The sequence below is a fragment of the Varanus komodoensis genome, unplaced genomic scaffold, assembly GCF_004798865.1.
Source record: "Varanus komodoensis strain SLA01 unplaced genomic scaffold, ASM479886v1 scaffold39, whole genome shotgun sequence".
Lineage (NCBI taxonomy): Eukaryota > Metazoa > Chordata > Lepidosauria > Squamata > Varanidae > Varanus > Varanus komodoensis.
The window spans coordinates 4,424,152-4,450,562 of NW_025335922.1; the positions used below are offsets into that span (position 1 = coordinate 4,424,152).

The window sequence follows — 26,411 nt, forward strand, 5'->3', positions numbered from 1 at the left end:
GCAAAGCAGGAGGGATAAATTTTTTTATAAAGCCTCCTGGCCCTAATCCTGCAAGCACTACAAATCTAATGCTAATCCTGCAAGTACTTGCAAGGTAAACCAAGTTTTCTTCTCTATCTGGCCACCAGGGGTAGCTCTGCAGATCCTGATAAACAGTCTTTCACTGGTTCCTAACTGTGTGTTTACAGCTATCTGATATATACACTCTGGCCTTGTCAATGGCCCTGTAAGAGAAGTAGAATAGGTAAGGGACTGTCAAGGTGAGATTGCTTGTAGGGTAATTTCCAAACAGTTGCCAGCTGCCAATTAAAACATACAGAGGAAAAAGCACCAAATGTAGGTCCACCAAAAGGGAGTGGCAACATCAGCCACCTAGCAGTGTGATCCTCCAGCTTTTAAATGCTGAACTGGCCATTCTTACAGTCCTCTATCATTTCAATACTTCCCTTAGATTCCACTATTGCAGAAAGGGGAAATATTATCTTCCTTCTCTGGCGCTTTTCAGAGCGCTTCCTGCTGCAGTAACCATGGCTCTCTGACAGTACTAAAAAGAGGAAAAGAAAAGAAATCCTTGAGGAGGCAGCTGGATGAAACCAAGTGAATGGTCCCCCTTTGGTGGGTGGAGGTGTAAGTACTGCTGGTGCTCCATTTGCTCCATCCCATTCTGTATCACTAAGGCCATTTTTAACTGAGGAGAATAGATGCAAATTCCTTTGGATGGGGAAATATGTGCAAAATTAAGAGTCGGGAAGTAATTGTTAAGGAAATGTGTACCTGTTCAATAGCAGGACAATAAATGAAAGGAAAATTTGTGTGCCTGCAGTAATGGAATGGTTACTGCAAGTGCACAAATTTATTTTCCTGTTACTTCCCAGCCATTAAATTTGCATGTATTTACTAGCCCAAAGAATGTGCATTTCTCTGGACTCACAAACGTACAGTAGCCACAGTAATTCCAGGAACTGTTTCTGTAGCAGCTTGAGATTTGGCAAAGGGTCTAAAATGTGGAGGGCCCTGAGACCCATCAGTTCAACACTTAAAAACTAGGATGACACCGTTAAGGAGATGATTCTGTCACTACCCCCTTTCCATGCACCTACTTTCACCATCTCTCCCCTTTCCAACTGACAGCTCAGCAACTTTGCAGAAATCAGCCTATCTGCAGTCTTGTTGGTTTCCATTTTATAATTAGTACCTTCTTAGTGGCACACAGAATTTTAAAGACTTGGACAAAGGGTTCAGAGGAGGACAGTGAAGATGACTGGGGCAAGGAAATCAAGCCTTCCAAAGGAAGGTTGAAGGAGCTTCGAAGTACAGAAGGCAGCTATATGTAAACCAGACCGTATCAATCACAGGCTAATGTTGCACCTTGCTGTCATTCTCTTGTGGCCTCAAGGGTGTGCTGAGCATAGGCAGTCCTAAGCAGCTCACTGTGCAAAGTCAAACAAAAATGTTTCTGTTTCCAGCTAATGAAACCCACATGGTGTGCAAAATAGCAGAGCCTGCCAATATTCTTGCATTTGTAGTAAAATGCAATGGGGGTCAGTTGTAGACAGTTTACATGCTGCTTACAAGCCAGAGAGACTTAAGTCTGCCAGGCAACTGGGTAATGCCATGCAGACAAAAGGTATAAAGCTGAGGGCCCTGCTGGACTAATTCGCGTTCTACTGAATTATGGTTTGGCGTTACTTCTACACCATCTCTAAGCCTCTTGCTCTGTGCGACTAATGTAAACATGAACTGTTTGTACCCATAGCTCGGAAAGCATCTTTTCAATCTAGATTTTTACAGTTGTTAGAAATGTAATATTTCCTCCTTGTAGGAGTAAATATTTGTTTGCCTTTTTCATTAAAAAACTTGATATGCATTGTTTGTTGCATCATTGTTTAGACATCAGGTGAAATCTTATTTGATCCTTATGTTTATGCTAGAAATAGCTATCTAACTTCCTGCCCCCTGAAAGCAGAGAAGGACTTGCAAGCAAAGTATACCATGAGGGGAGAAGTCCTATTATTATTATGTAATGCTCACCTGGTCTGTTCTCTGTTGCTTCTCTTACAATACCAGCCTTTCATATGGTGCCTGCCATCCTTAATGGTGGTGAAAATAGCCCTTAGAAGAAACTAACTGGAGTTCATGGACTCTGCATATCAAAAAGACATGAAAATGACCTTTTGGCAATTTGGTAAATGCGCTAGTGCATTTATCCATACATTCAGCGTGTCTCTGGTTATAGTTTATAAATTTTTAAGCATGTTATGAAACAACCCATACAGGTTTTACATGTATTAGGGTTTGCTCTGAAAACAGATCTTCTTAGAAAGAAGTCTCCTTTGGGCTGTAGTAACTATCAGAAATAAAATGCTCCCGGAGATCTATGACAAGTCCTCGTCCTGCTTTTCATTGTATGTGTTGGTAGTTGTCTCCGCAGCCTTCCAAAAAGAGGACTGCTCTCTGTAGAAGAAGACATGTGGCCACTCTCCCTCCTCCCAGGCGTCGTCCTCTCCCACTTAGCCCGGTTCGACGCGTTTCCTTCTGTAGGCACTAGGCGGCGCTGACAAAAATACGAACCCATTGGTGGGGAGCAAAGGATGAATGACGTAGTTTGAGCCTTTGTGGCTACCGTAGATGAAGCTGGTCGGTCTAGGAGTGGCTTCGCCGGTCGCCTTTAGGGAGGCTGCGCACTGCCTCGTCGGCTTCCGTACTGGCGCTGCGGGGAGCGAGTGTGTATGTGACTGAAGTTTGCTCCCTGCACACAACAAAAGGCGCCGGCTCGGCATTTCCACCATCATGAGCAGAAGCTACAATGATGAGCTCCAGTACCTGGATAAACTGGACAAGAACTGCTGGCGCATCAAGAAGGGCTTCGTGCCCAACATGAACGTGAGGCTTGTGGGGGGGGGGGGGATATGGGCGCATTTCATCTGAGCTGCTGCTTAGTCCCAGGTCCTTTCTAATGGACGAACTCGAGAAGAAATAATTAAGGCTTCTCTGAGTGGGCGCAGACTGCCAGCTCACGGACGAAGAGCGACAGCGGGTTCTCCCCGTGTACTGTGGAGGGTTTGGGGGACGAGAACGGCCTCTAACGGACGGTGTAGTTGAAGTTTGCTATGATTTTTACTGTCACTAAGTTTTTCATATAGGTTTTAATACTTACCTGAATCTTACAAAATATATACTATATAAAATGCAAGGTGCACATATATGTGTATATATGCACTCGCAAACTCCTGAGATAGAGGCAGTTGTGGTTGCAGCCTGAAAATGCCACATAATTACCCTTAAATAGCAGTCTTAAGAACATGCATTTTAAAGTCATTCTTGAATGTTTGCTTCCCTGCCTCTTGCCAGTTTGTGGTTTTTTCTTGTGCAAAAGCTGCATTTGATCCAAGTTCTTCTGGAACCTTCTTTATCTAGTGAAATGAACATGAGGCTTTAATCAATTTCTAATCATTTTAAAGTAAAAGTGAAATTGGTGTGCAATTTAAGACATGGGTCTTGAAAATTATAGCCTAAAGCAGTTAAGTTTATTGGTGAGACAAATCTCAACCCCTGATAGGCATTTCCCAATATGTTTAAAGGGAAATGTTTAAATAAATATTTAGTTATTTATTTGACTTACATGCCACCCCATTAGCCATAAGGCTCTCTGGGCTGCTTATACATATTGCAGCAACAGTTAAAAGTGGTACATTATACATAATACAGTTAAACAGTATCTGTGTTTAAAAACAGTAAAAGTAAAATAAATAAAAATTGACATAAAATTAAATAATCACTAAGTTAAACTATTTAAAATAATGTTAATACATTTAAACAAAATTTAATAAAATACAAAAGATAAAATCTGGTGCAGGCAGCAGCAGTTAGCAACATGAAACTGTTAAAACCATTTTAGAGTTACTTTGACTCTGCTTCTGTTGACTTTCTTGTACATCTGAACAGCGAAAGAGTTTAAAGGTTGCAGGGCAAGAATTCAGCATTGGGTATGCTTCACTTGAGGACAGCATCCCCTTGAAATATGAGCCATGTTTTTACCCTGCAACCTAATATTTATTTATTTATTTATTTATTTATTAAAACATTTCTATGCCGCCCCATTCGCCGAAGCCTCGGGGCGGCTCACAACATGCATTAGGCAGAAGAAAAATAATGTGGGAGACTGTAAGACCCTGTAAGGAAGGTCTGTAGAGATGTTAGATGCATTACTATTTTAAAGGCACACCCTCAAGGACTAATAAAACCACTCGAGCAATCTCAGTACTGCAATACTAATATATTATGGTGGATGGCATTAAAGCCTGGATAATCTGTAGGATACAGTTCTCCGTCTGAGTTCTAGCTGCAGATTGCTAACCAAAGCCACAGCTGCAGCACCGGTGTTATCTGTGAATCTGGAAAATGTGTTATTTTCCATGATTTGAGCCATATAAAATGTTGGTTATTGCAGTCAACTTCTATAACTCCTCTTCATCAAAGCTTTATAGGATTGCTAAGTTTAGGCCATTTAAACCTTTAGTAAGAACAAAGTTTAAAAGCACAATTGTGAAAATTGATGTGGCTTTCTAGGTAGAGTTACTTTCTGTCTCCTGCTTGAATTAGTGTTGAGTGTGACAATTTTTCTCTTTTCCTTTTGCCTGCCTCTAGGTGGAGGGTGTTTTCTATGTGAATGATCCTTTAGAGAAATTAATGTTTGAAGAATTAAGGAATGCATGTCGAGGTGGAGGTATGTGCATCCTGTTACCACCCAATTTCATTTGTTCCTGAGATAGAAAGATCCCAACCCCAAATTAGCTTTCTTCTCCTTTGATGAATCAAGACACATCATATGTTCCACAAATATATTTTGGAATGCAGGCTCATTATAAGCTCAGGCACTTTAGAAATTAATCTTATTTAAGGAAAAATATTTGGGGAGATGTAAGTAAATATTTTCTCCAGACTTGTGATACTATAATAAAATGAAAAAAAAGAAACATGCTTCATAATAAAATAAAAAATGAAGCTCACTTAGACATATGTGGAATCCTGTGGCTTAATTATGCTTGCTTGTGCTAATATTTTGAGGCAAGCTACAGGGAGGTTAAATGCATTGAAATGAAACCATATATCCCTTAACCATAGCTTTGAAACATTTTGTTGGCATCTGGGATATGCCAAAAAGCAGGCAACTCATCTTACACCTGATCTACATTGTGCTGGTGTTTCCAACTTTTTGGATGCATGGATATGTTCGGGAATTTGAGCAACTGCTGTGGGTACTACCAAAGAATAGCTTGCATGAAGGATGTGAGCTAGAGACTAATGGGTAAAAGCTGTTTGCTAGAAAGTTTGCTAAAGAGGGGAAGGAGAAAGAAGAAATGAGACTAGAGGATGAGAGGAAAGGGAAAAAATAGCAAAGTAATTATGTAAATGGAAGAGAAGGAGCAAGGTTTGAATCTGGGAAGAAAGGGTTAAGGAGTTGTGGAGAAAAAGATCAAGATCAGAGGCTGGGAAGGAAAGAAACTAAGTAAAAGAAGTGGAAATAGGCCAGGAGGCCTCTTGATTAATTAAAACCATTTTTAAGCTTGGAGGATGCTATTGCATATCTCCACAGGTGCTATGCTGGGGACCAGAAACATAATTCTTCATTATGCAGTTGGCAGTGTTTTTAACAGAAGTGCAAGATTTAAAGGAAGGCAGATGTAATTATGGCTGCAGTCCAGCATAGCCACATGTTGTTTGGATAGGAAAGGGAAATAATTTGCCTCTTATCTTCCTCAGGTGCTGGTGGTTTCCTGCCTGCCATGAAGCAAATCGGAAATGTTGCTGCACTTCCTGGCATAGTGCACGTGAGTGACTGCTTTGGAAACTTAGTGCTTTATCTGAGACTCATTTGTCCACAGTAGAAGTCCCATAGACAGTGAATGCACATGTGGATTGCAGTAGAATGTTAGCTGCATTTTCAGCAATGGCCTTTTCATTCTTCTTGTAATGTCAGATACTGTTAAACTGACCAGTTGGGACAGTTTTTGGTGCATGCATCTGAGCAGTCAGACAAGATGACAGCTCAATGTCTATATTCTTCTTTAATTTGTGAGATGCAAACTTGCCTGTATTAGTATCAACACTTGTAATCTTCCCTTCACGAGTCTTCGTTAGAAACAAAGGATAGTGGATCTTTGAATGCTTTTCTGTGGTTCTAGAACAAGGAGAGCTGAGTTCCTAATGTCACATAAACCTTATTTGCTTCTATTTTCAGACAGATTGATTGCTTTTCTTTTAAAAAATGTATTTCAGAGATCAATAGGACTTCCTGATGTCCATTCTGGCTATGGGTTTGCCATTGGTAACATGGCTGCGTTTGACATGAATGACCCGCAGGCTGTGGTATCCCCAGGTAAGGGCTCTTTACATGGAATGCCACTTGGGTTGGGAGGGAGCCTTAAGATCTGTGCTGGGTATCAAAACCATCTAGGAAAGCAAAGTGTATTTTCACAGTAATCTTCTGATGCAGCTACATTGTAGATGGATGATCTAAGTTGCAAGTAAACCTGTGGTTTCTAAGCAGTGGCCTCGATAGAGGATTGGGGTGTTTCCAGCACCACATCAGCTTTACAAAAAATACAGCTTTTACTCTTGTTCTGAAAGTGAGATAAACATTTTATATTTGTTCTCATTGTACCATATGGTAAGCTGTAAAAGAAATTTACAGCAAAAGCCTAGAACAGTAAACTAACAAAAATGACCAAAAAAAACCCAGTGTAGCAGAATAAAAGCACAGCCAGGTTAATTGGCCAGGTACACACATTTCTTTTAAAAGGCCAGATTTGCATGTTTCGAAGTTAGCAGAGCTGTTCAAACTAGCACTGATGTGGCCCAGGAAAGTTTGATGGCAGTGAAGTGCTCAGTATGGATGCTGCTGTGAAGAAGGGTTGCACCCCCTCAATGGACCAATGACCTCTTTGTGGTTATTTAAAAATTAGGGAGATACATCTTTGAGCAAGTGGTCTCAGAGCATCTTTTAGCCTGCGTTGGTTATTTGCTCATTGGCCTTTCTGAAATTCATGACTAGTACATGTTTAACAATAATGCAGTAATATAAGGAGCGGTTTCAAAAAAAATATTTCCTTAAAACAAGCTTTATGCACTTAGAAACTAGTAGGCATGCCTTGGAGTCATAAGTGTATATTGTTCAAATGTAATGATAGCAAGAATAACCCTTACAAGGGTTAATTAAAAGATACAGAAAGGGTTTTATTGCTACAATGTCTGTTTTCTAAGTTCACGCAGAGTGGATTGTACTTGCCCAAGTTCGGGAAGTATATGAAATTTTGCTTGATGTGATTTAGCTGTAGCTGGTCTTATAATGCTTTTTTTTTAACTGTTAATTTGTTCTGTGTTCATAGTATGAGCAGCTGCGCATGGGGCTTACTTGGATGAATTTTGAAGGATATGTTGTGCTTACTCATGCAGGTGGTGTAGGGTTTGATATCAACTGTGGGGTAAGACTGCTGCGCACCAACCTTGATGAGTGTGATGTCCAGCCGGTGAAAGAACAGCTTGCACAGTCCATGTTTGACCACATTCCTGTTGGTGTGGGATCCAAGGGTGTCATCCCCATGAATGCCAAGTAAGAGAAAACTCTTTTTTCCTCCAATGGAAGCATTGGGTTAAGATGCTGGCAAGAGAGGAAGTAAATGTGTGGTTATTGATTTCTACCCATGCATTTCAAATCTTAATTTTTTTCTTAGTTTAGTGGCAACCAAACAGACCTGTCTAGCAATACAATGCAGTAAGAAGTATTTTAAGGTAGGGTGTAGGGGTGTGATTCTGGGTGCCAGGCTCCTTCTTGGATGTTCCAATCTAAATTTGCCTTCTCAGGTCATGGCTGTTGCAGCTGTGACTAGGCTCTGTATTTCACCAGCCACCATCATTAATTTGGGTGCTTACAGTCATTGTTCAAATATTTTGGTCTCCAGAGAATTGCTGGGGGAAGCATACTGCAGTAGATCAGGGGGTCAGGTGACCTCCAAACCCCATCACCCCTAGCCACTATACAGTGGTGAGGGATTGGCCAGGGCCAAAACATCTGGAAGGCCACAAATAACAACTCCTGCACTAGATAGCTGCCATGTGCTCCTCCATCTCTTTGGAACAGGGGAAGCAGATCAGGCACGGCTGATCCCACTCTCATAGGAAGAAAAATAATGGCATATAAACAAGGACTGGGTAAGCCAATCCAACAGCCATGAACACCCCAGCCTAGTCTCCCCAGGCTTGGTGTTGGAGCGTACATGCTTGGATGGGCTTTTTGTACAATGGGCTGTGTTTCAATGTACTTTAGCTATGAAGGTGGGCATATTTCTGTGACTGCATGTCTTGAGCAAAAGTTTTGGTTGTCTGGCAAATTGCAGCCCTGAATCATTGTTATGGTCCATCGTTTTGACTTTGAACTCCTTAATGCAGCCCTCTCACTCTCTCTTCCTCTCTCTCAGGGATTTGGAGGAAGCTCTGGAGATGGGGGTAGACTGGTCCCTACGAGAAGGCTATGCCTGGGCTGAGGATAAAGAACACTGTGAAGAATATGGGAGGATGCTGCAAGCTGATCCAAATAAAGTCTCAGCAAGAGCTAAGAAGCGGGGGCTGCCTCAGGTGAATGGCTTATGCTTATTTTGGGGGTGGGTTTCAGTAGAGCAGGAACATTCAATGAGGATAAAGGTTGACTAGGGATACTGATCTCCGCCACTAGACTAGTTGGTAGACTTGTTTCTCAAACTATGCTATGCTCCACATCCTGATGTTTTAAATTGTATCTAGAAATTTCCTAAAAAAGAAAAGCTATATAGTATACAAACCAAACTATGGTGTACCAATGGTGTACTATTCTGATAGCATGTTGGAAACATAAGGAATGAATTGCCACCGGCTGTTAAACTACATGGTTTGGGAGCAGGGGAGGATTGGGAAAACTGTAAATACAACCTCTGTGTATTTACAGGACTGCTTCAGCAGTGGCCCTTTATTTATGGAAATCACTCCTCCAGAATAGTTTACCTCCCTTCCTGTCATATTTTAGATAGGTCCTTAAGACCATTTATCTCAATCCATCTTCTGTCAAGGGGGGTTTTATTCTGCTGTACTCAGGGTTCACCTTTCAGTTGGCTGGCTTTGAATTTTGAATGTTTGGGGGCAAATATATTTTGAAAATGGCTTAGATGTTTGAGAAATAAACAAAAAACCTTTCTTTAGCATTTGGAAAGTGGAGGTATTTTCCCTAAAGCCCCATGTTTGAACTTTAGCAACATCTGACTTAACTGTAGTTGAAGATGCTGGCTGGATTGTGTGGCATTTTAGTATAACGCAGCAAAGAAACCTACATTCTTTTATAGTTTTAAGTGGGAACAAATATGTTGCAGTGTATTGCAGCCTGTTGTCAAATAGACGTCAAGCTTCTTGTCAAATTCCTTTGCTCTGAGCAGTAATGTTTCCTCTAGCAATATGTGGTGTAGTATGAAACAGATGGGCAGAAGAGAGAAGTACAGATACTTTGTACTTTTGAGTACCAAAATTCTCTGCTAGCATAGCCACTCATCAGGAATGTTCGGAGTTGAAATTCAGAAGGTCTGGATTTCATTAAAGACTGGCAGGCCACTGCCTAGGCCTTTCCAGTGGAAACTGCAGTTCTGATTTTCTTCTTCTTGGTGTCTGCTCAATTTCTAACTAAGCTCTCCCATACTCTTTTGACAGCTGGGGACTTTGGGAGCAGGAAACCATTATGCTGAGATCCAGGTTGTAGATGACATTTATAACGAGTATGCTGCCAAGAAGATGGGCATAGATCACAAGGGCCAAGTGTGTGTGATGATCCACAGCGGCAGCAGAGGCCTTGGCCACCAAGTAGCTACAGGTATAATTAGGGGCTTGTTTGGTCCTGGAAATTAAACAGGAAACTTCAGCAGGTGACTGTTTTCTTGGGAATGCTGCACAGTCTTCATCTGTTCAGTTCACAAATGAAGAATCTGCAGAAATGCTTAGTCCCTGGGAACTGCTGGTCCAAGCTGGTTGGTCAAGTGCTTGCACCGAACGTGATGGGCTTGGTCTTTTTTCTCATAGATGCCCTGGTAGCTATGGAGAAGGCTATGAAACGGGACAAGATCATCGTGAATGACCGCCAGCTGGCATGTGCCAGGATTGCTTCCCAGGAAGGGCAGGATTACTTGAAAGGAATGGCAGCAGCTGGAAACTACGCATGGGTCAATCGTTCTTCCATGACTTTCCTCACTAGACAGGTAAGCTTTTTAAAGGGAAAAAGCGAACACTTGGAGTCTGGCCTGAGTGCTAGCTTGATTACAGCCATCCTCCCTGTACTTGGCTAGTAAAGCCCTCTTCGACCAGATGCCTTCCAAGTGTTTTGAACTACAACTCCCATCAACCCCAGCCAGCATGATTGATGATAGGCCCCCTCCAAAAGGTCTGAAGGGCTGCTTTAGTAATGCATTTTAGAAGTGACATGTTTGCTTTTCAACCATAAGTTTGGAAAACATTTCACTCCATGTCCCTAAGAGCAGGACAGCCCACCTCAACCCCTCTGGATGCATTGTACTGGAATGTGCTGGGAGTTCTGGTCCAATTCATCTTGAAGGCTAGAGTAGGCTGTCCTGATTGGCTCGTGGATTGTTGGTCCTTTGCTCCAAGCGCTTGCTCACCGAATGCATGAACAGATCCGGGCCCCTTCAGCAAGCATCAGGTTCCTTGAAAAACTAGTTTTTCCCCATTAAATGTGAAGCTGGTGAGTTCTCTGCAGTAAAGACACCTGAGGGCATTGGGAAGGGTAGGTGTGATGCAGTCAGCTTGGGGCTGTTTTGAACAGGATGCTGACCTTCCACTGCTACCAGCCCAAACTGTATATGCAACAGATTATCATTGTAGTGGTGATGTATCTCACCACCATCACCTCTGCCTACCTGTAGACACACAGATGCTGACAGGACAGGGGTAGGCAGAAACTAGTTTGGGATCTAAATCTAGATATATGGGTTATTTGTTGGACACAGTTTTCTGACCTTTCAACCTTTTGAAGGCATTTTGACCTGCCTGTTAAATGGCAGCAACAATGAAGCTACTGCCTGCCTCCTAAATTACACTGTTGAGATGAAGAAAACAGAGGACCAGGGGTAGCCAGGAGTGGTGTTTGTGGGGAAGGGCTGGGCTCAGTCCAGTTCTGGGACTCAAGACAAACTCCTAAGCTCAGAGTTCTTTAATTTTGAGACCTGGAAGGCCTTTTGCTTCTAGTGAAAATCCAAAGTGAATTTTCCAAGTTTTAAGGACTTTCTTGCCCCGGTGTTGCCAGTGGCCCTAGAAAACACAAGAAAAGGGAATAAAATACACTCCTGAGTTACAGAGACTCTATAGGAAAACCAAGCAGTCTAAGGAAGAAACAAACATTAGGTGAGCAATGGGGAAGGTTTGCAAATATCTACTTGACTAAAATGCTAATTTCCAGAAATGACTTTGGTTCTCCCCCCCCACCCCCCAGTTCAGGTATACCAGGCTCTGGAACCTTCTCCACAAGCCTGACCTTGTTTCTCTGCAATATTTTTCAGGCATTTGCCAAAGTCTTCAATACCACCCCTGACGATCTGGATATGCACGTGATCTACGATGTATCTCACAACATTGCCAAAGTAGAGCAGCATGTGGTGGATGGAAAGGAGCGGACCCTGTTGGTGCACAGGAAAGGATCGACCAGAGCTTTCCCACCTCACCACCCCCTCATAGCTGTGGATTATCAAGTATGAGTTGGCTTTGGTGTATCTTGCAGTTATTTCTAATAGTTATTCCTTGTCCTGGCAGGCAACTCCCACCTAGGATGATCTTTTCTTCGAATTTGCTGTTTGTGCACCATGCTGATCTATTTATCTGCCTGAACGCCTGCACAACCTTCCAGCTGTCTTTCTCTCCAGTGTCAAAACACTGCTTATGCACTGTGCCACACTTTCCAAACGTGCTCCCATTTTCTATGCCCTCTCAGGTCTCCTGGATCCACTATTGGGAACATGGCTTGAGTGGATGCATATGAATTGCTAATGCTGTTGTTGGGCAATACTTCTAATATTGACTGGGTGTCTTTGTTGTTTGTCTGTAGCTGACTGGCCAGCCAGTGTTGATTGGTGGAACAATGGGAACTTGCAGCTATGTCCTTACAGGCACAGAGCAAGGCATGACAGAAACCTTTGGAACCACCTGCCATGGAGCTGTAAGTAACAACACATTTGGATCTCTTGTATTTAAGTGTCTTCTGCCTCACACCGGTAGAGGCTCAGTGACATGTCAGTAAGGCTGTAATGCACAGCATTTGCAAGGATGTGTAAAGCCATCTATTATCCATAGGCTTGTGTGTGAAACATAGTTTGATTTCATCTGTCTTGCTCAAATGAAACTTCCTTTCTCTAAGTTGAGATGGCAACAGTACTAGGAATAAGCAGGGTTTTGTGTCTCAGGGTTTTGCAACTGCAGAATCTCCTATACCAATTATACAGAAGTGTAAATTTCGGTTACTGCAGCTTTTCAAAGTACACCAGTACTGTAATGCATCAAGTTGCACTTGCTGTATGTGTTTCTTCTCCATAACAGGTATGTAAGCTGAGTTGTTGAAAGATTAGCTCTTTTGTCATGTTGTCCATGCGTCTGTAACTGGAGAAAGCCCATTGTCTCCTCACGGGTGTGTTTGATCCCACTGGGATCACAGAAAGAGCAGGAATGGGCTTATATGCCCTGACTGCTGTGGTCCCAGTTAAAAAGATGTAATGGGAAGGGGTTTAAAGGAGCAAGAGGTGCAGCAGCAGCAATATATGTTGTTTTGGATATTTAGAAAAAGTGAGTGATTTTCCTGAGAGATACAAGTTTAAAAGTAAGGTGGCCCAAGCCTCAGAACTAACCTTTTATTTATGCCTGTTGTCAGTGCTTGCATCAGTCAAAGACATAAATCACTGAAATAACAACATTGTCTCATAGGGCCGTGCATTGTCCCGGGCAAAATCTCGGCGCAACTTGGACTTCCAGGATGTATTAGACAAGTTGGCAGACATGGGAATTGCAATACGTGTTGCTTCCCCTAAACTGGTCATGGAAGAAGTAAGTTATTTACGTACTTTCTTAAGGGGAGTATACTTCTGGAGTGAACTTCTTGCTCCAGGGAAGTAGTGGCATCCATCATCAAAAGAAGTCAGCCGTTTTATCATAATTTGTCAGACTAGGAACTCTTAATAGTAATTTCAGTCTGGAAGAATAACCTTTTCCTTCCTCTTCTTTAGTTCGGGGACAGCATATTTTTCATTGTTAAAAACTTCATTTGAATCTGTATGTGGATGGTGGTATACATTGTGCATTTTACTCCAGTTATTTCTTTTGCTGGCCTTAGATACACTTCTTAAAAGGAAAGCGGAAATATTGAGGGCCTGTTCAAAAAGAAACACTGAACTCTGATGCAAACTGAGTAATGAAACATTTCATAAATGGTCTCAATATCCTTTAAGACTGGCAAGTGCAGAACTGCAGAAGGTTCTTTATTTTAGGGGAGCTATTATAGGAAGATTAACAGCCTTTTCGTTGGTGGTACCCACCTTTTTGAATATATTGTCAAAATAAACTCCCCTTTAACCCAATTCTTAAGGCTCTTAGAAAGCAAGGGCAGGCATTCCACATTAAAAGCAAATCTGGAAAGCTTAGCTTAGATTACAAGGAAGAATGAGTAATTTTACTTTAACATGCAATTCAATTATTTGTTTGCACACTATATTTGTGAATATCTGCATGTATTTAGGTGTATAAGCTGCCTCATGCTTTGCATGATATGGAATAGAAATTTGTATTTTAGTAACAAATACTTAAAAATTTAGTGATTTCAATGAAACAGTTTCTGGACATTCTTTTAATTCTCTCTTATATCTCATTTATTCTAGGCACCAGAATCTTATAAGAATGTGACTGATGTGGTGAATACCTGCCATGCTGCTGGCATCAGTAAGAAAGCCATCAAATTGAGACCCATTGCAGTCATCAAAGGCTAGGGAAGCCTTTCACAGAAACTGACCAGCATTGTCTTTGCCCAAGACCTCTTTCCACCCAGAGAACTTGGTGGTTATGTTTCCTTCTAGCTGGAATATTCAAACTGACAGACTCTTTGTTTAGAAAACTTGGAAGTAAGGTGTACCTAGAAAATTCTTTATTAGTTTTGGGAAAGGGATAATCAGAGAAAGGCTACTCTTTTGATTTTACAAAGTGATGTCTGAAAGTGCTTGAATTTAGCAGAACCCTAAAACACCTTTGCAGAATGTTATTTGCTCTGATGAACGAACTGTTGTTGTCCCTCCTGGGTTTCTAACTATTGCTAATTTGCAAACTGCAAGAAGACTTAGCAAGGTGGTTGTTTTTGTCCCAGCTTGACCTGTTTCTCTCCTCCTTTGTAATATACCATGTACTGAATTCAGCAGTTGGCAACTTCTAAGCTTGACTGTGGAAAGATGCTCTGCACCATCTAAAGACAATATTCTTACACTGTGAGTTGTAGGAATGTCTAATAATGCTTCTTATCAATGTGACTTGGCAACAGATACTCTGCCATAGAAGCCCACCATCATATGGTTGTTTCCCAAAACGCATCCCTCTGTGTCAACACAGGACGCTCTTGAATGTTTGTGGGTAAGTTTGCCTGAGCTGTCTTCTCGCTTCATCCTAAGGAAGGTCAAAGGAGTGGCAGAGTCTGTGGGCAGCTGATGCCGTAGCTGATAAGTTTTTGAAGAGAAACCACCTCCTTTGATCCACTTCGTGATTAGGGGACCAGCTCCTATGTTCCTTTGGTCCCCTTTGTGATTAGGACAACCATGCTAAGACCTGGCTACAGTACAGTACCTTTTGGTAACTGTAATATGTCCTAGTTATGCAGAAGTAAGAAACATCATCTGAGCAATTATTAAAGGTACAAGCACTTTGTCTTCTATTGGATGTCATCACTCACAGGGTCTGGATGGTCAGTGTAAGTAAGCAACACTGCCTCTGAAACAGCAAAAACTTACCCACCAGGCTTGCAGTCTTCAGGCTCGTATGTAAATGTGTGTTAAGTAGATGCTGTAGCTTATGCTTTGGCACAGCAAACTGTATTGCCAGTATTGGAGGAGCTCTCTGAGCTTCCTAGTTGTACAGTGGTTGTTCTTTGCACATATGTACTTTAACTAAGGAGCAGAAACAGGGCAAAGGGATTTGATGGTACACACACATGGGGGTCAGGAGCCAGGTCCATCTACAGTTCACCTCTGTTGGAGGACAGGTTAAGTTGACTTCAGCAGGACCAGTGTAAATCTTGCTCTGGTGCTGCTGCTCTCTGTTTATATTTAATGTACACTATTTACACTGATTTGAATCTTGAAAAGATGATGCCATGCGCTCAAGATGGTCATTTGAACAGCAAGCATGATACGACATGGGCAAAGTCATGTAATTTTGTTTTGCTGAAACTCTGGAAGTGGATTTCTGGAGCAGAGGTCTTGGAACTTCTAAATAAAATAGAGAATGCCAGAAAGTCCATGAAAAGTGTTGTCATTTGCTTTTCATTCATTTAAAATTAATCACTCTTGTATGTAGAGACAAGATGGAATTTTTTGTTTGACATCTATAGTGATCCTTGCATTATTACAGCCATTTTGCAACAATATTTAACCTTAAGCTTGTACTTTCCTTTCATTTCACTTGGCTGAGGCTGTAAACCTCTACTCAGTTGGGTGCAAGCCACTGAATCTAATAGGACTTCTATCTCAGTAGAAATAGTATAGCACTAAGTGAATGTCCTTTTCTTGTGCATGTAAATCAGACTTCAGTCAATAGAGGGCATCTATTTAAAGTTAAGCTTTCAAAGAAATTTAAAAATGATTGCATGGTGTTCATAGGTGAGCTTGCAACAAGGCAGTAAAAAAAATGTAACCTATCCCTCTTATTATGTATTCTTTTGGAAAAAATTGTTTAAGCAATGCTTGCTGATCTCAGCAGTGGTTTGGAATTAACTTAAAAGGGCTAATAAAAACTAATACTGCTGAAACATGGGCCAAAACAACAACACAATGTTCATGAAGGGTGTATAAAATCTACCCTTTGGGCTACTAGCATGACTCATGTATGAGTTTAATCTTTCCACCCCTTACATTTGCTTAATGCTCGTGTTGAGAGTGTTACATATGCATGTGGATGAAGGCAGAGACCTGCTAAACATGATAGCTAGTGAAAGCAGTCATGCAAACCTGGATAATATTTCATGTTTGCATTAGTCATCCATTCTCTTAGGCACTTAATCTCTACATGGAAATAGTGGCATTGGCCCTTGGTCCACTCAGCCTCATCATATCAACCTTGTGCACATTCAGAAGGGTTAAATTAGATAGGCTTTGTATGTGGGAATCAGTATTATCACTGAGGGAACAATCTGCATGGATCTAGAGGGGCTTTTCAGTGTATCCTCTCAATCACACAGCGCACCTCTCTGGAGAGCTAGTTCCATATATGGGGTGCCACTACCAAAAAGGCCTTTCTAGTGAGCACTTTCCTTATAAACTTCAGAGGTTCTGCCTATCTAGATAGGGACAGAGCTGGTTGACCAAAGATGATAAAAGTTGTTCCTGGCCACCAAGCTCACCTGATATTCCAGGGACAGCTCAGGGTCCAGAAGCACCCCTAAACTCCACACCCTGTCCTTTAGGGGGAGGGCAACCCCATCCAGTACAGGGCAGATATCTATCTAGATGAAAGAGCCACCATTCAACAGCACCCTTATCTTGCCTGGATTAAGTTTCACTTTACTGGCCTTCATCCAATCCATCACAGAGCTCAGACACTGGTTCATAACAGAAACTGCCACACTTGGTCAGATGAAAGAGGAAGAGCTGAGTATCATAATACTTGATATCATGATGATATGTCAGCCCAAACCACCTGATGACTTCTTCCATTTCATGTAGTTAGTTTTCATGAAGCGGTTTCATGTAGATGTTGAACAGGATAGGGGATAATGTGGATTCCTGCAGAACTCCATGGCATGAAATCGATGGTGCACAGCCATATTCCCCCAGTGGCACCTTCTGGAATTGGCCAGTCAGGTAGGAGTGGAACCACTGCAAAGCAGTGCCTCCAACTCCCGACCCAGCTAGCCAATCCAGAAGAATACCATCTCTGATAGTACTGAAAGCCACTGAGAGGTCCAGGAGAACTGACATGGATGCGCTTCCCCATCTTTCTCCCAGCAGTTTCCTTCCCTTCTGCCTATAGCTAAAAGGAAGGTTGTTCATGGCATCCTTAAGGTCTCTGTCCATGCTACTTACCATCTGCCCCTCAGCTGGTGGTCTTGCTGTAGTCCTTGAGCATGCAGTCTCTTACACCATCTTGGCAAAGATAGGCATGCCATACCTTTGTTCTTTTACAATATAAACATGCTTAACTAGCGCCCTGCTTTCTTCAAAGCAATAACCTTCCTCAAGCATGTATCAACATGTGTGCTTGGCTTCAGACGGAAGCTTTCTGTTGCAAAGAGAGACGGGTTTGTAGCTAGTACTTTGCTTTTGTCCTTTTCCGGTAGTGGATTATTGCATGGCGTGGGCCCAAAGCTGTTGGTATCATTCGGGAGAGTTAAAAATTCATTTAAAAATCCCATTGGTCAAAGTTCAGCTTCAGTGCAACAAAAGAAAACTTGGCAGGTAGTTGTAGGACTACCAGTTCCTTCCTGAGCTGAAAGGGAGTCTGCTTGTCTTTCCATAATGCTGGAAGAAATTGGGCAGAAGCAGCTTCTCATAATACGAGATCACAGGAATAACAGGTGATACCCCTGCAGAGCATCTTGTGATGCAAAGATTAAAACACTAGGAGTCCTCCTAGAGATAGGAGGTGGCAGTCCCAGGGTAAGGGGCAGTCAGCCTTGGGAAGAGGCCAAGCTGATCAGAGAGGAAACATTTGGGAAACAGCACCTGCCTTCCATGCTACAGCTGTAAGTAATTTTGCTCATCTGCCTCAGCTCATGTGCCTTCTCACCACACTAAGGCCAAGAGCCACCTGTCACTTTTACTCTGTAACCTGCAAGGGATGCTGTACAAGATAGAAGGCCTGGATGACTCATTTCTAAGTCCTGGATGATTTGTCCCCTCCCTCCCCAGTTCTAGAAGTCAAATATAAGATATCTGTATTTTTATTTCAGGGCTTTTGCCACCCACAAACAGTATCCTTTGCCCCTTCCTAGAGTGAAACATAAAAGTGATAATTTTGAATGTTATAATTGTCATCTAGCAAGCAATGTTTTACCTGCCACTGATCATTAAGAGAGATTATTGTAAGCACCCAAACACTTGCTTATGGGTTTTAATGTGAAGAAAACGTTTTGTGCCTGCCCCAAAGTGCAGAGACGATGATAATTTTCAGGCAGAAGTCTTTTCATCCTAAATAGATTCTCCTTTAGAAAGAAGAACAGAAGCTCAGCTGCCTTGTAATAAGTTGATCCAAAGGCCCATCCAGCCTGTTCTAGTCTCTCATGACTTTCAGAGTTTCCTGTGATTTCAAGCTGAGGCCTTTCCCAGCTTTGCTTTCTGGGATGGCCACTTATCACTCACCAGAAAAGACGACCTGTATTTGCATATGCTGGTTTATACATTAAGTCTGCAATCCTATGTGCTGGCTGGCTGGAAATGCTAGCCCTTTCATCTGGCTGAACACATCAAGGATTGTGCCTTTACACACATTTAAAATAGTAACTATAATTGTAATAGATACCTTTATATGTTTAGGGTCAACATTTGTTCATCTCTCCAGAATGTTATGTTCTCTAGGCAGCTTACATCTTACCATATGTGGAAAGCTGACAGCTAGCTTGTTCAGTCTACTTTCTACCTGAGAATTCTGGATGGGCAACTTCATCTTTAAACTGTATTAGATCTGGACAGCACTTCAAATAGAGCAGGGGTGGGAAACCTGAGATCAACCAGATGGAAAGACTCTAGCTTTCAAGTGCAATCTAGCGACTTCTGGAAGGCACACCCTTGAAACAGAGGAATGCCCCCTGTAGAGTAGGCCTTAGGGCCATCCTCTCCTACTTGCTGAGATCTTTTATAGGAGCACATCTGGAGCAAACACTTATAAAGCATTACTTGCAGACTAACCACCAGAAATGTTGGGCTGAAGAGGGTTGAGGGCTGGAATTGATACACAGCCTTGTAAACCAAGCCAGAAGAGAAATTTGCTTGCAAATAATTTGACTTGGAATGGCAAAGGAAGGACAGAGAGCTGCGTTTCTGCAGTGGACATGAAGGCAAAGGCTTCCCTCATTTAGCATCCCAGATCATTTCAGCACTAGCTGCCAAGGAAGGGTGGAGGGCTCCATCCTTCTTTGCTAGCTGACTCACTTGTTCACTTATTCCATTAGTGTCTGAACTTTCTTCCACTGAGGAATACAGGGTGGCCATATGGGATTCCCAGGTCTCCCAGCCAAGCACTAGAGAGACTCAGGCTGTCTTAGGAATAAAGGGGGTTGCTTGCCTACTGCTGTACATACTAAACTCACAACAGAGGCATCTGACTTACAAAAGTGTGGCAGCAGAACAGTGAAAGGGAAAAAATGGTTGTAGGCAGTAGAGTGGAGGTCATTCAGTACCACAGTGGAGTCTTAAGAGTCGGATACAGGAGCATTTTTCAAGAAAGCTGGAAGAGAGGGAAGCCAAAAATCCCTTGATCGGAGATCAGAGAAAAAATAACTCAGATCCCATTACAGCGTGAACTGGATTAGAATCATTTTCAATTGTTTTCTGGTTTCAGAAAACATCAAATGAAGTTAAGGCAGGACCCAAAGCATTTCTGTTTTGAAAACACACTTCCTTCCATGCAGTCCTCAGGCTGGAGCCCACAGCTCTTCCATTAATGATTTCCAGACAAGAAATAGACAAGATCTTTATCTAGAGGCACATGGCCTTGTTTCTTCAGGGGAAAAAAACATGAGCACCGCCATCCTCATTAAGGCATGTGTTAGAACTCTCTGGTAACTCTCGGCAGCTGCTAAGATCGCCATCAGGTATATCTCAATGCAGAGAAATTGAATTTTCTATGGAAAATAGTATTTGTTCTGAGAGAAGGGTGGTCTTGGTAGTTAATGTCTGAGTTATAGCAACTGACTGAAAACAGAAGGCATGGCACATTTCACCAGCGCAAAATGACTGAGTTTGAAATCAATTGCAAGCACCACTCCTCTGGTGCTGTGAAGCATATTCTATGAACTTATTCTTCCAGTGATGAAATGTAGGTGTCGTATGGAAAATTCCAGGTTTTCGTGTTACAACAGAGTAAAGAAACCCAGAAGATTTTATCTTCAATGCACATTTGGAAACGGTCCCTTTTGCCTCCTTCGTAGGTGCTTCCAGAAGGACAATGCTTAGCATTACTCAGCAAATGGCATTTCACAACTATTCTCATTTCAGTTCTTCGTGCATCTGTGCATGTGTGAGCACATGTGTGTGTGATAAGAAAAGGAAGAAGAAGCAGAAGGAAAACACAGGAGGTCACAAACGGAAGACATCGTCATCTGGACATGCAAAACATTTCATGAATGAAGCAAAGTAGGCTCTGTGATGTTGTGGTTAGGGTGTTACCTAACCAACCCTGCAGGGCTGATGTGAGAATAAAAGATTGAGGAGGACAATGTCAGCTGCCTTGAGCTAATTTCAGGAAAAAAGAAGGGTAAAGTATAATAAATAAATATAGAAATGGTAAAAGTCTGGTGTTTTATGCTTCATGTATTTACTAAGTTTAGTCAGTTTTTTCACATTAATTTTAATTTGTCTGTGACTGCAATAAATCAGTTATTTATCTCAAAACATTGACTCATGTTGATTCTAGATTCTGCATTTTGTACATGGTTTCAGGTCTATTCACTGTTAGCACAAGATGCTTTCTTAGGAAATGCTGATAGTCAAGGTTTTGTGAAACATAAGAATGAGAATGAAACATAACTTACTTGATTTTTATCTTTTGGTCTGTCTACCGTGTATAAGCACAATTTTCAGTCTGGCTCCACTGTATCAAAGAGGCTGTCCAACGATTCAACAGACATGCCCATCAACAGGACACAGATGTCCATGTCAAATAGACAACTGTCCAAATGGAGTATGCCAGTATGAACCCACCCGGACACTGTGATCAACACTGAGAGGATGGTAACAAGGGAGATGGACTTCTTGGCATCCTCCCTGCCCTCAACCGCAGATGCTCTCTCCACTAAGACCTGCCAGCTCCAACACTGCTATCATCTCAGTGCTGAATTCTCTTTCCTCTGCCTTCAGGCATTTATGCCTCACAATGGGACGTGAACGTTGGTTGTTGTCGTTGTTTTTTTGGTCCGGGGATCTTATTGCAGCTGCTTTTCAACTTTTAAAATTGCTTTTCAATCATTTATATTAAAGATTTCATATTAGATGAGTGTTATGTTGTATTTGTGAGTTGCATTTTTGTCAACTGCTCACAAAGGATGGGATGGAATAATTGTCCAGACAGATACATTGGTCAGCCACCCTTGAATGAAACCCTAAGTAAGCTTAGCTGATTTGCAGATAAACTTCTCAGTAGGGCTCCGGTTGGCACTAGCCATCAACAAATAGTCACCCCAACACCCTTTCCCTCCAACTGCTGTTGCTGAGACTCCATACAGTCTGCATAACTAAGACAAGCCATTTGGGAGGATAGGGAAGTAAGGTCCCTTCTACAATTAGGGAGAAAAAAGAGTGTTAATGTTTGTAGTGACCCATGAACCTCCTGAAGCCTCATGCAACCAGTCTGAACTCTGAAATTCCATATGAACTCTGCTGCTTCAGATGTAAAATGCTCTCCTGTCTTCCTTCATTCTGTCGTTTAATCTAATGCATCTGCTCCTTATTGTGCATGGGGTGGGAAAAAGAGAAAGAACCTCCTGTATTGTTTTGTTTCAGTACAGCGGATCACAGCACCGCTGGTAAGCTATGCACCACCTAGGAGAAAGGCACATGAAGCATATTGTTCATGGAATCCATGAAGGCTTATTTTTCTTTTGCAAACCCCTCCATAGGGGGAAGAGAACAGTGAGGGGCAAGTTTAACTACCCCCACCCCTCCTCTGGGAATGCCACGGTCCTAATAGGCATTGGGACTGTACATGCTTGCATTAGAATAAGAAAAGCTGGTGGCATAGTCATATGCTATGTGCCAAGAAGAACATTTGGCTTGGCCTGAATCACAGAGAGAACAAAGGATTGCGATCACGGAGGAATGACCAGTGCCACCAGCATCCCTGTCAACCAAAAAGTGTTGGTTCTGGGTCCCTGCGAGCCCCGGCTCTGCTACTCCATTGTCCTTCAAGCCCCAAAAAGCTGAGGAACAGATTATATGAAGGTCCGTCTCCCAGATACACAGGCTGGGAGTTCCCCTCTAACTGGAAGATGCTTGAGACATGACAGCTGGCGAGTTACATAATGGGAAGCTAGGTGACGGAGCTACATATATAGTGGGTTTATAAAGTGAACAGAGATTTCATTCTTAGGCCTTTCTCTGCTACCTAGTAGCTCTGCGCAGGTGCCACATCCTGGGCAGAACTGCTGACAAGGCCTCCTCCTGCACCTCCATGAAACAAACCGCAAATACTGGGGGCCTGGATGAGAGAGTCCTCTGGGGATGGATTGGCATCTGAATAATCTGCTCCTAAGCAATTGTGGGCTTTACAGGTAGTCATAGGCAGCACTTTGATTTATTCCTGAAAACATACTGAGAGCCAAGGTAGCTTTTTAAATATAGGAGATATGCGGCCATTGCCTGGTTCGGCAGCAGCCCTCCCATAGCATTCTGCACCAGCTGCAGCTTCCAAACAGTTTTGAAAGCTAGAGTGCATTACAATAATCCACACAGGATGCCTCTAAGGCAATGTATCACCACACCTCAAAGAGTTTATCTGTTTTTATTTAGATTACTCGCTTTAGAAAGCTCACTTGTTCAGCCATTTCCTGTCTACTCTTTGGTGACTCATTCAAGGTAACTTATCTTCTTCATTTGACATGGGTGATAATATCTAACAGCATTGAAATGATGTTTGTTTATCCTGCAGAGCAAGAAAAATGTTTCCAGAAGAAAATAGATATGGACTGCAAAGGGAAAAAAAACCTGTTATTGAAAAGGATCTTCCCCTTTGCTTTGAATTTTTGGTACATCAAATGGAAATTCCCTTTTTGAAGTCAGTTTTCGTTTCATCTTTCTCTTCTTAAATAAAAGCCCAAGAAGTAAGTAGATCATTCACTTTCATTTGTGAGTAAATGATCTGTTACTGTTTACTGTCTGGAGCTGGCAAGAGGCAACTTTCTACTAATGCTTCACACTGATGTATTTATGGGACAGCCACTAGAAGTTTTCTCAACCGCTGTAGGTTTCAAAAGTGTAAAGTGATATTTCTGCATCTGTGCTGTCTGTGTTCACTGGCTTTCTGCATGTCAAGCAAGCAACTGAGAAAGAGGCAGAGGAAGAGCAGTCAGCTGTGGACAGTGGAGACTCAAAGAAGCCAGACCGTAGATGGTACCTTACTCAAGGACCCGGAACTGGCCCTGTTTGTGTCTGTAACTCAGGCGCAAACCAATGCAATATGCAGTTATGTCCACCTTGGCACAAGTCCTCAGGTTGGTTTTTTATCAGGGCTGTGTTGATTTTATATGCAACCCATCTATGGGACAAATATGTTTGTACTAGAGGTTTACCACTGGCCTATAGCTGGATGTGCCCAACTGCTCTAAATTCTAGGCTATGTACTCACATGAGTTAAATTACTGTTGGAAAATTAAACATTTCCCTGCTGTTTCATCTGGGATGCTTGCAAGTAACAATAAGGATGCTTCAGGAACAGAGAATAATTATTTGTCCTGTCCTATACTTAAGTACTTTGATAGAGTGTCCTTTACAAAGGCTATCTCCTCCTTCTCCCTATTCATATCCAGGGGTTCTTTGTCTTATTGTTATTAATTTCGCTTCTATACTGCCCCATAGCCCTCTTGCTTTCCCACTGCATACTGCCTACATTCAGCCAGCACAACACTGGAAAGTGGCTAAGCTATTCTCCACAGATATGAGAACTAGTGCATTGTTTTAAACACTATGTTTTAAACTCTATTTACATATAAATATGTTTTGAACACTATATTTAAATAGTTTTAAACACTATTTATATTTAAATATAAGTATGTTTTAAACACTATTTTTAAACATACTATGGAAGCAGATAGTATGCCCAAAAGGTGCAAAGGGAGCACCCTACTCAGAAATTGCAAAGTCAGTTCTTTTTCCAAGTGTTTCCAAAGACCAGTGCAAAGACTGGCATTTCTCTTGCATTCCCTGCACATGCCAAAGGATTCAGGGGAAGCTGCTGTCACAGTGATCACAGAGGATGCCTAGCTGCTAGGGACGGCCCCAAATGCAGGGTTGCTATAACTGCGAACACAAAGAGAAAACAGAGGCATGTTGTTAAAGCACACAGTCTGCCTGGAGTTTGTTGAATAGCTGGAGGCTGGTTCTTGGTTGATGGAATGTCAAACGGATGTAATTATCATTTGGATGAGGTTCAGGTCTTAGAGGAACTGCCAGGTCTTTCATGAGAGAATGAATCCCTCCCATGCAGAAACCATAGAAAAGGAGAAGTGGGGAGGGAAGGAAAACAGAGTGGATTGGTTTAATTTTCCCATTTGAGTGTTGTCTCAGTAGTATGTCTGAAATAATGTACCATCTGTCCATCCATGATGGATGGATGGATGGACAGACAGTTAGACAAATAGCAAAGGTGTTTTATGTTTGAAGTACACTTTCTCATTCTTTAAGCATTAATGATCAGCTGAAAACAGTAAACTCTTGGAAATTTCTTTCTCTTTCTTGAGATTTTCTACACGAGAAATGTATTGTGCATGTGTGAATCCTTACTCACAGTTGATCTCTTTGAACAATGCCATGATCCTCCAAGTAAATCCATGTTTACTTCTGTTTTTTCAGATTATCTTTCACACTGAGCTCTGCTGCAAAACTGTCAGAAACTATTAGGCCAGGCATGATCCAGAAGCATTTTCCTGAATTCAGTTTCCAGAATATTTGGTTTCAAGAATCAGAAATGCTTCCTCTGAGCAACACAGCTTAGGGACTTGCAGGGCCTCATAGAATACTTGATCATTAGTTGTGACTATTGCTGAAGCAAATAACTCTGGCAAAGATATGAGAAGCAACATTTGCCACACAGATTTCTGATCAGATTAGGAATCCCATCTTAAGTCTTCCCATGTACACCTTAGAGATGCTAATGCTTGCCTGCCCTTTGGAGATACACTCTTAGATATGCTAATGGTTACCTGTCCTGAAGCTTCATTCTGTATTTGGTTGTCCTAACTCCAATCAATCCCTATTGTTTTGTGCCTCTAACATTCTGACCCCCCCTTCTTCCAGACTGTAAGTAACTGATAGGTTATCAAAGTTTCTTATACAGACACCATCTGTGTAGTCCCTTTGGGGGTTGCCTACATATATATGTATTTCCTATACATATATATGTAGGCAATATATAAAGTGTAAATGTTCTTTTCATTGTACACCCCCAGCAGACTCTCTTTGGGTGTGTGTTTTTCATTCTTGACAATGTACATACAAGCAATGGCATGTGTGCAAGCTCAAGAATTAACAAAACAATTTGCAATCCAATTCATCAGTAGTATATACTGCTGGGTGCAGCTGCCGAAGAAACTCATCCTTCTTATAGTGGCAAGTACAGAAAGAAATGGTATAAAGATCAGAGAAAGGAAGGATAGCAGTTCATTAAAAGTAGGCTAGATGGAACAACTGTCAGGTGGATCTATAGTTGGCTACAGAATTGGAGTGCTTCTCAATGGCCCCTTCTCAGCCTGGGGAGAGGTAAACTGGGGTGCCACAAGGCCAGTGCTGGGACCACTGCTATTGAACACTTTATTGATGGCTTGAATGTAGAGGTGCAAGGGATGCTGATGCAATTTGCAAATGACAGAGACAGTAACAATATTCAGAGTGGTCTTGATAGGTTAGAACTCTGGGCTGAAAGACACAGAATGAAATTCAATAGGGACTATTGAATAGGGATTCAGTAACAGGATCAAATTCAGTTCAAGTGCTACAACTGGGAAAAGGAACCAAATGTAGCTACAAGCAGGGAGATACTTGGCCCAGCAATACTAGAAATGAGAAGGATCTTGCAATTGTTGTAGATCATGTTGCGTCGGAGTCAACAATGTGATACTGCTGCGAAAAAGGTTGCATTAATAGGCTTCCAAATCACATGAGATACTGGTTCCTCTCATCTGGCACAAGTTAGCCCCCCATCTTGCATATTGTATGCAGTTCTGG

The 26,411-nt window shown here is 42.0% G+C and overlaps 1 protein-coding gene across 1 annotated transcript; it reads left to right on the top strand.

The window, feature by feature from the left end:
* Nucleotides 1–2,698: 2,698 nt before the first annotated feature.
* Nucleotides 2,699–15,562, top strand: RTCB (RNA 2',3'-cyclic phosphate and 5'-OH ligase). The gene is made up of 12 exons (XM_044441280.1): nt 2,699–2,883; nt 4,648–4,726; nt 5,764–5,831; nt 6,280–6,379; nt 7,456–7,612; nt 8,478–8,634; nt 9,730–9,889; nt 10,096–10,271; nt 11,586–11,774; nt 12,128–12,238; nt 12,997–13,116; nt 13,944–15,562. The coding sequence occupies exons 1-12, from the start codon at nt 2,791–2,793 to the stop codon at nt 14,049–14,051; spliced, it is 1,518 nt and encodes a 505-aa protein (XP_044297215.1). The 5' UTR covers nt 2,699–2,790; the 3' UTR covers nt 14,052–15,562.
* Nucleotides 15,563–26,411: the final 10,849 nt, after the last annotated feature.

Excerpts from the sequence above, each read along its gene's own strand:
- RTCB (XM_044441280.1), top strand. The coding sequence starts at position 2,791 with ATGAGCAGAAGCTACAATGATGAGCTCCAGTACCTGGATAAACTGGAC. Across the intron at positions 11,775-12,127 it reads TCATAGCTGTGGATTATCAA|CTGACTGGCCAGCCAGTGTT; the intron begins GTATGAGTTGGC and ends GTTTGTCTGTAG. Across the intron at positions 12,239-12,996 it reads GAACCACCTGCCATGGAGCT|GGCCGTGCATTGTCCCGGGC; the intron begins GTAAGTAACAAC and ends ATTGTCTCATAG.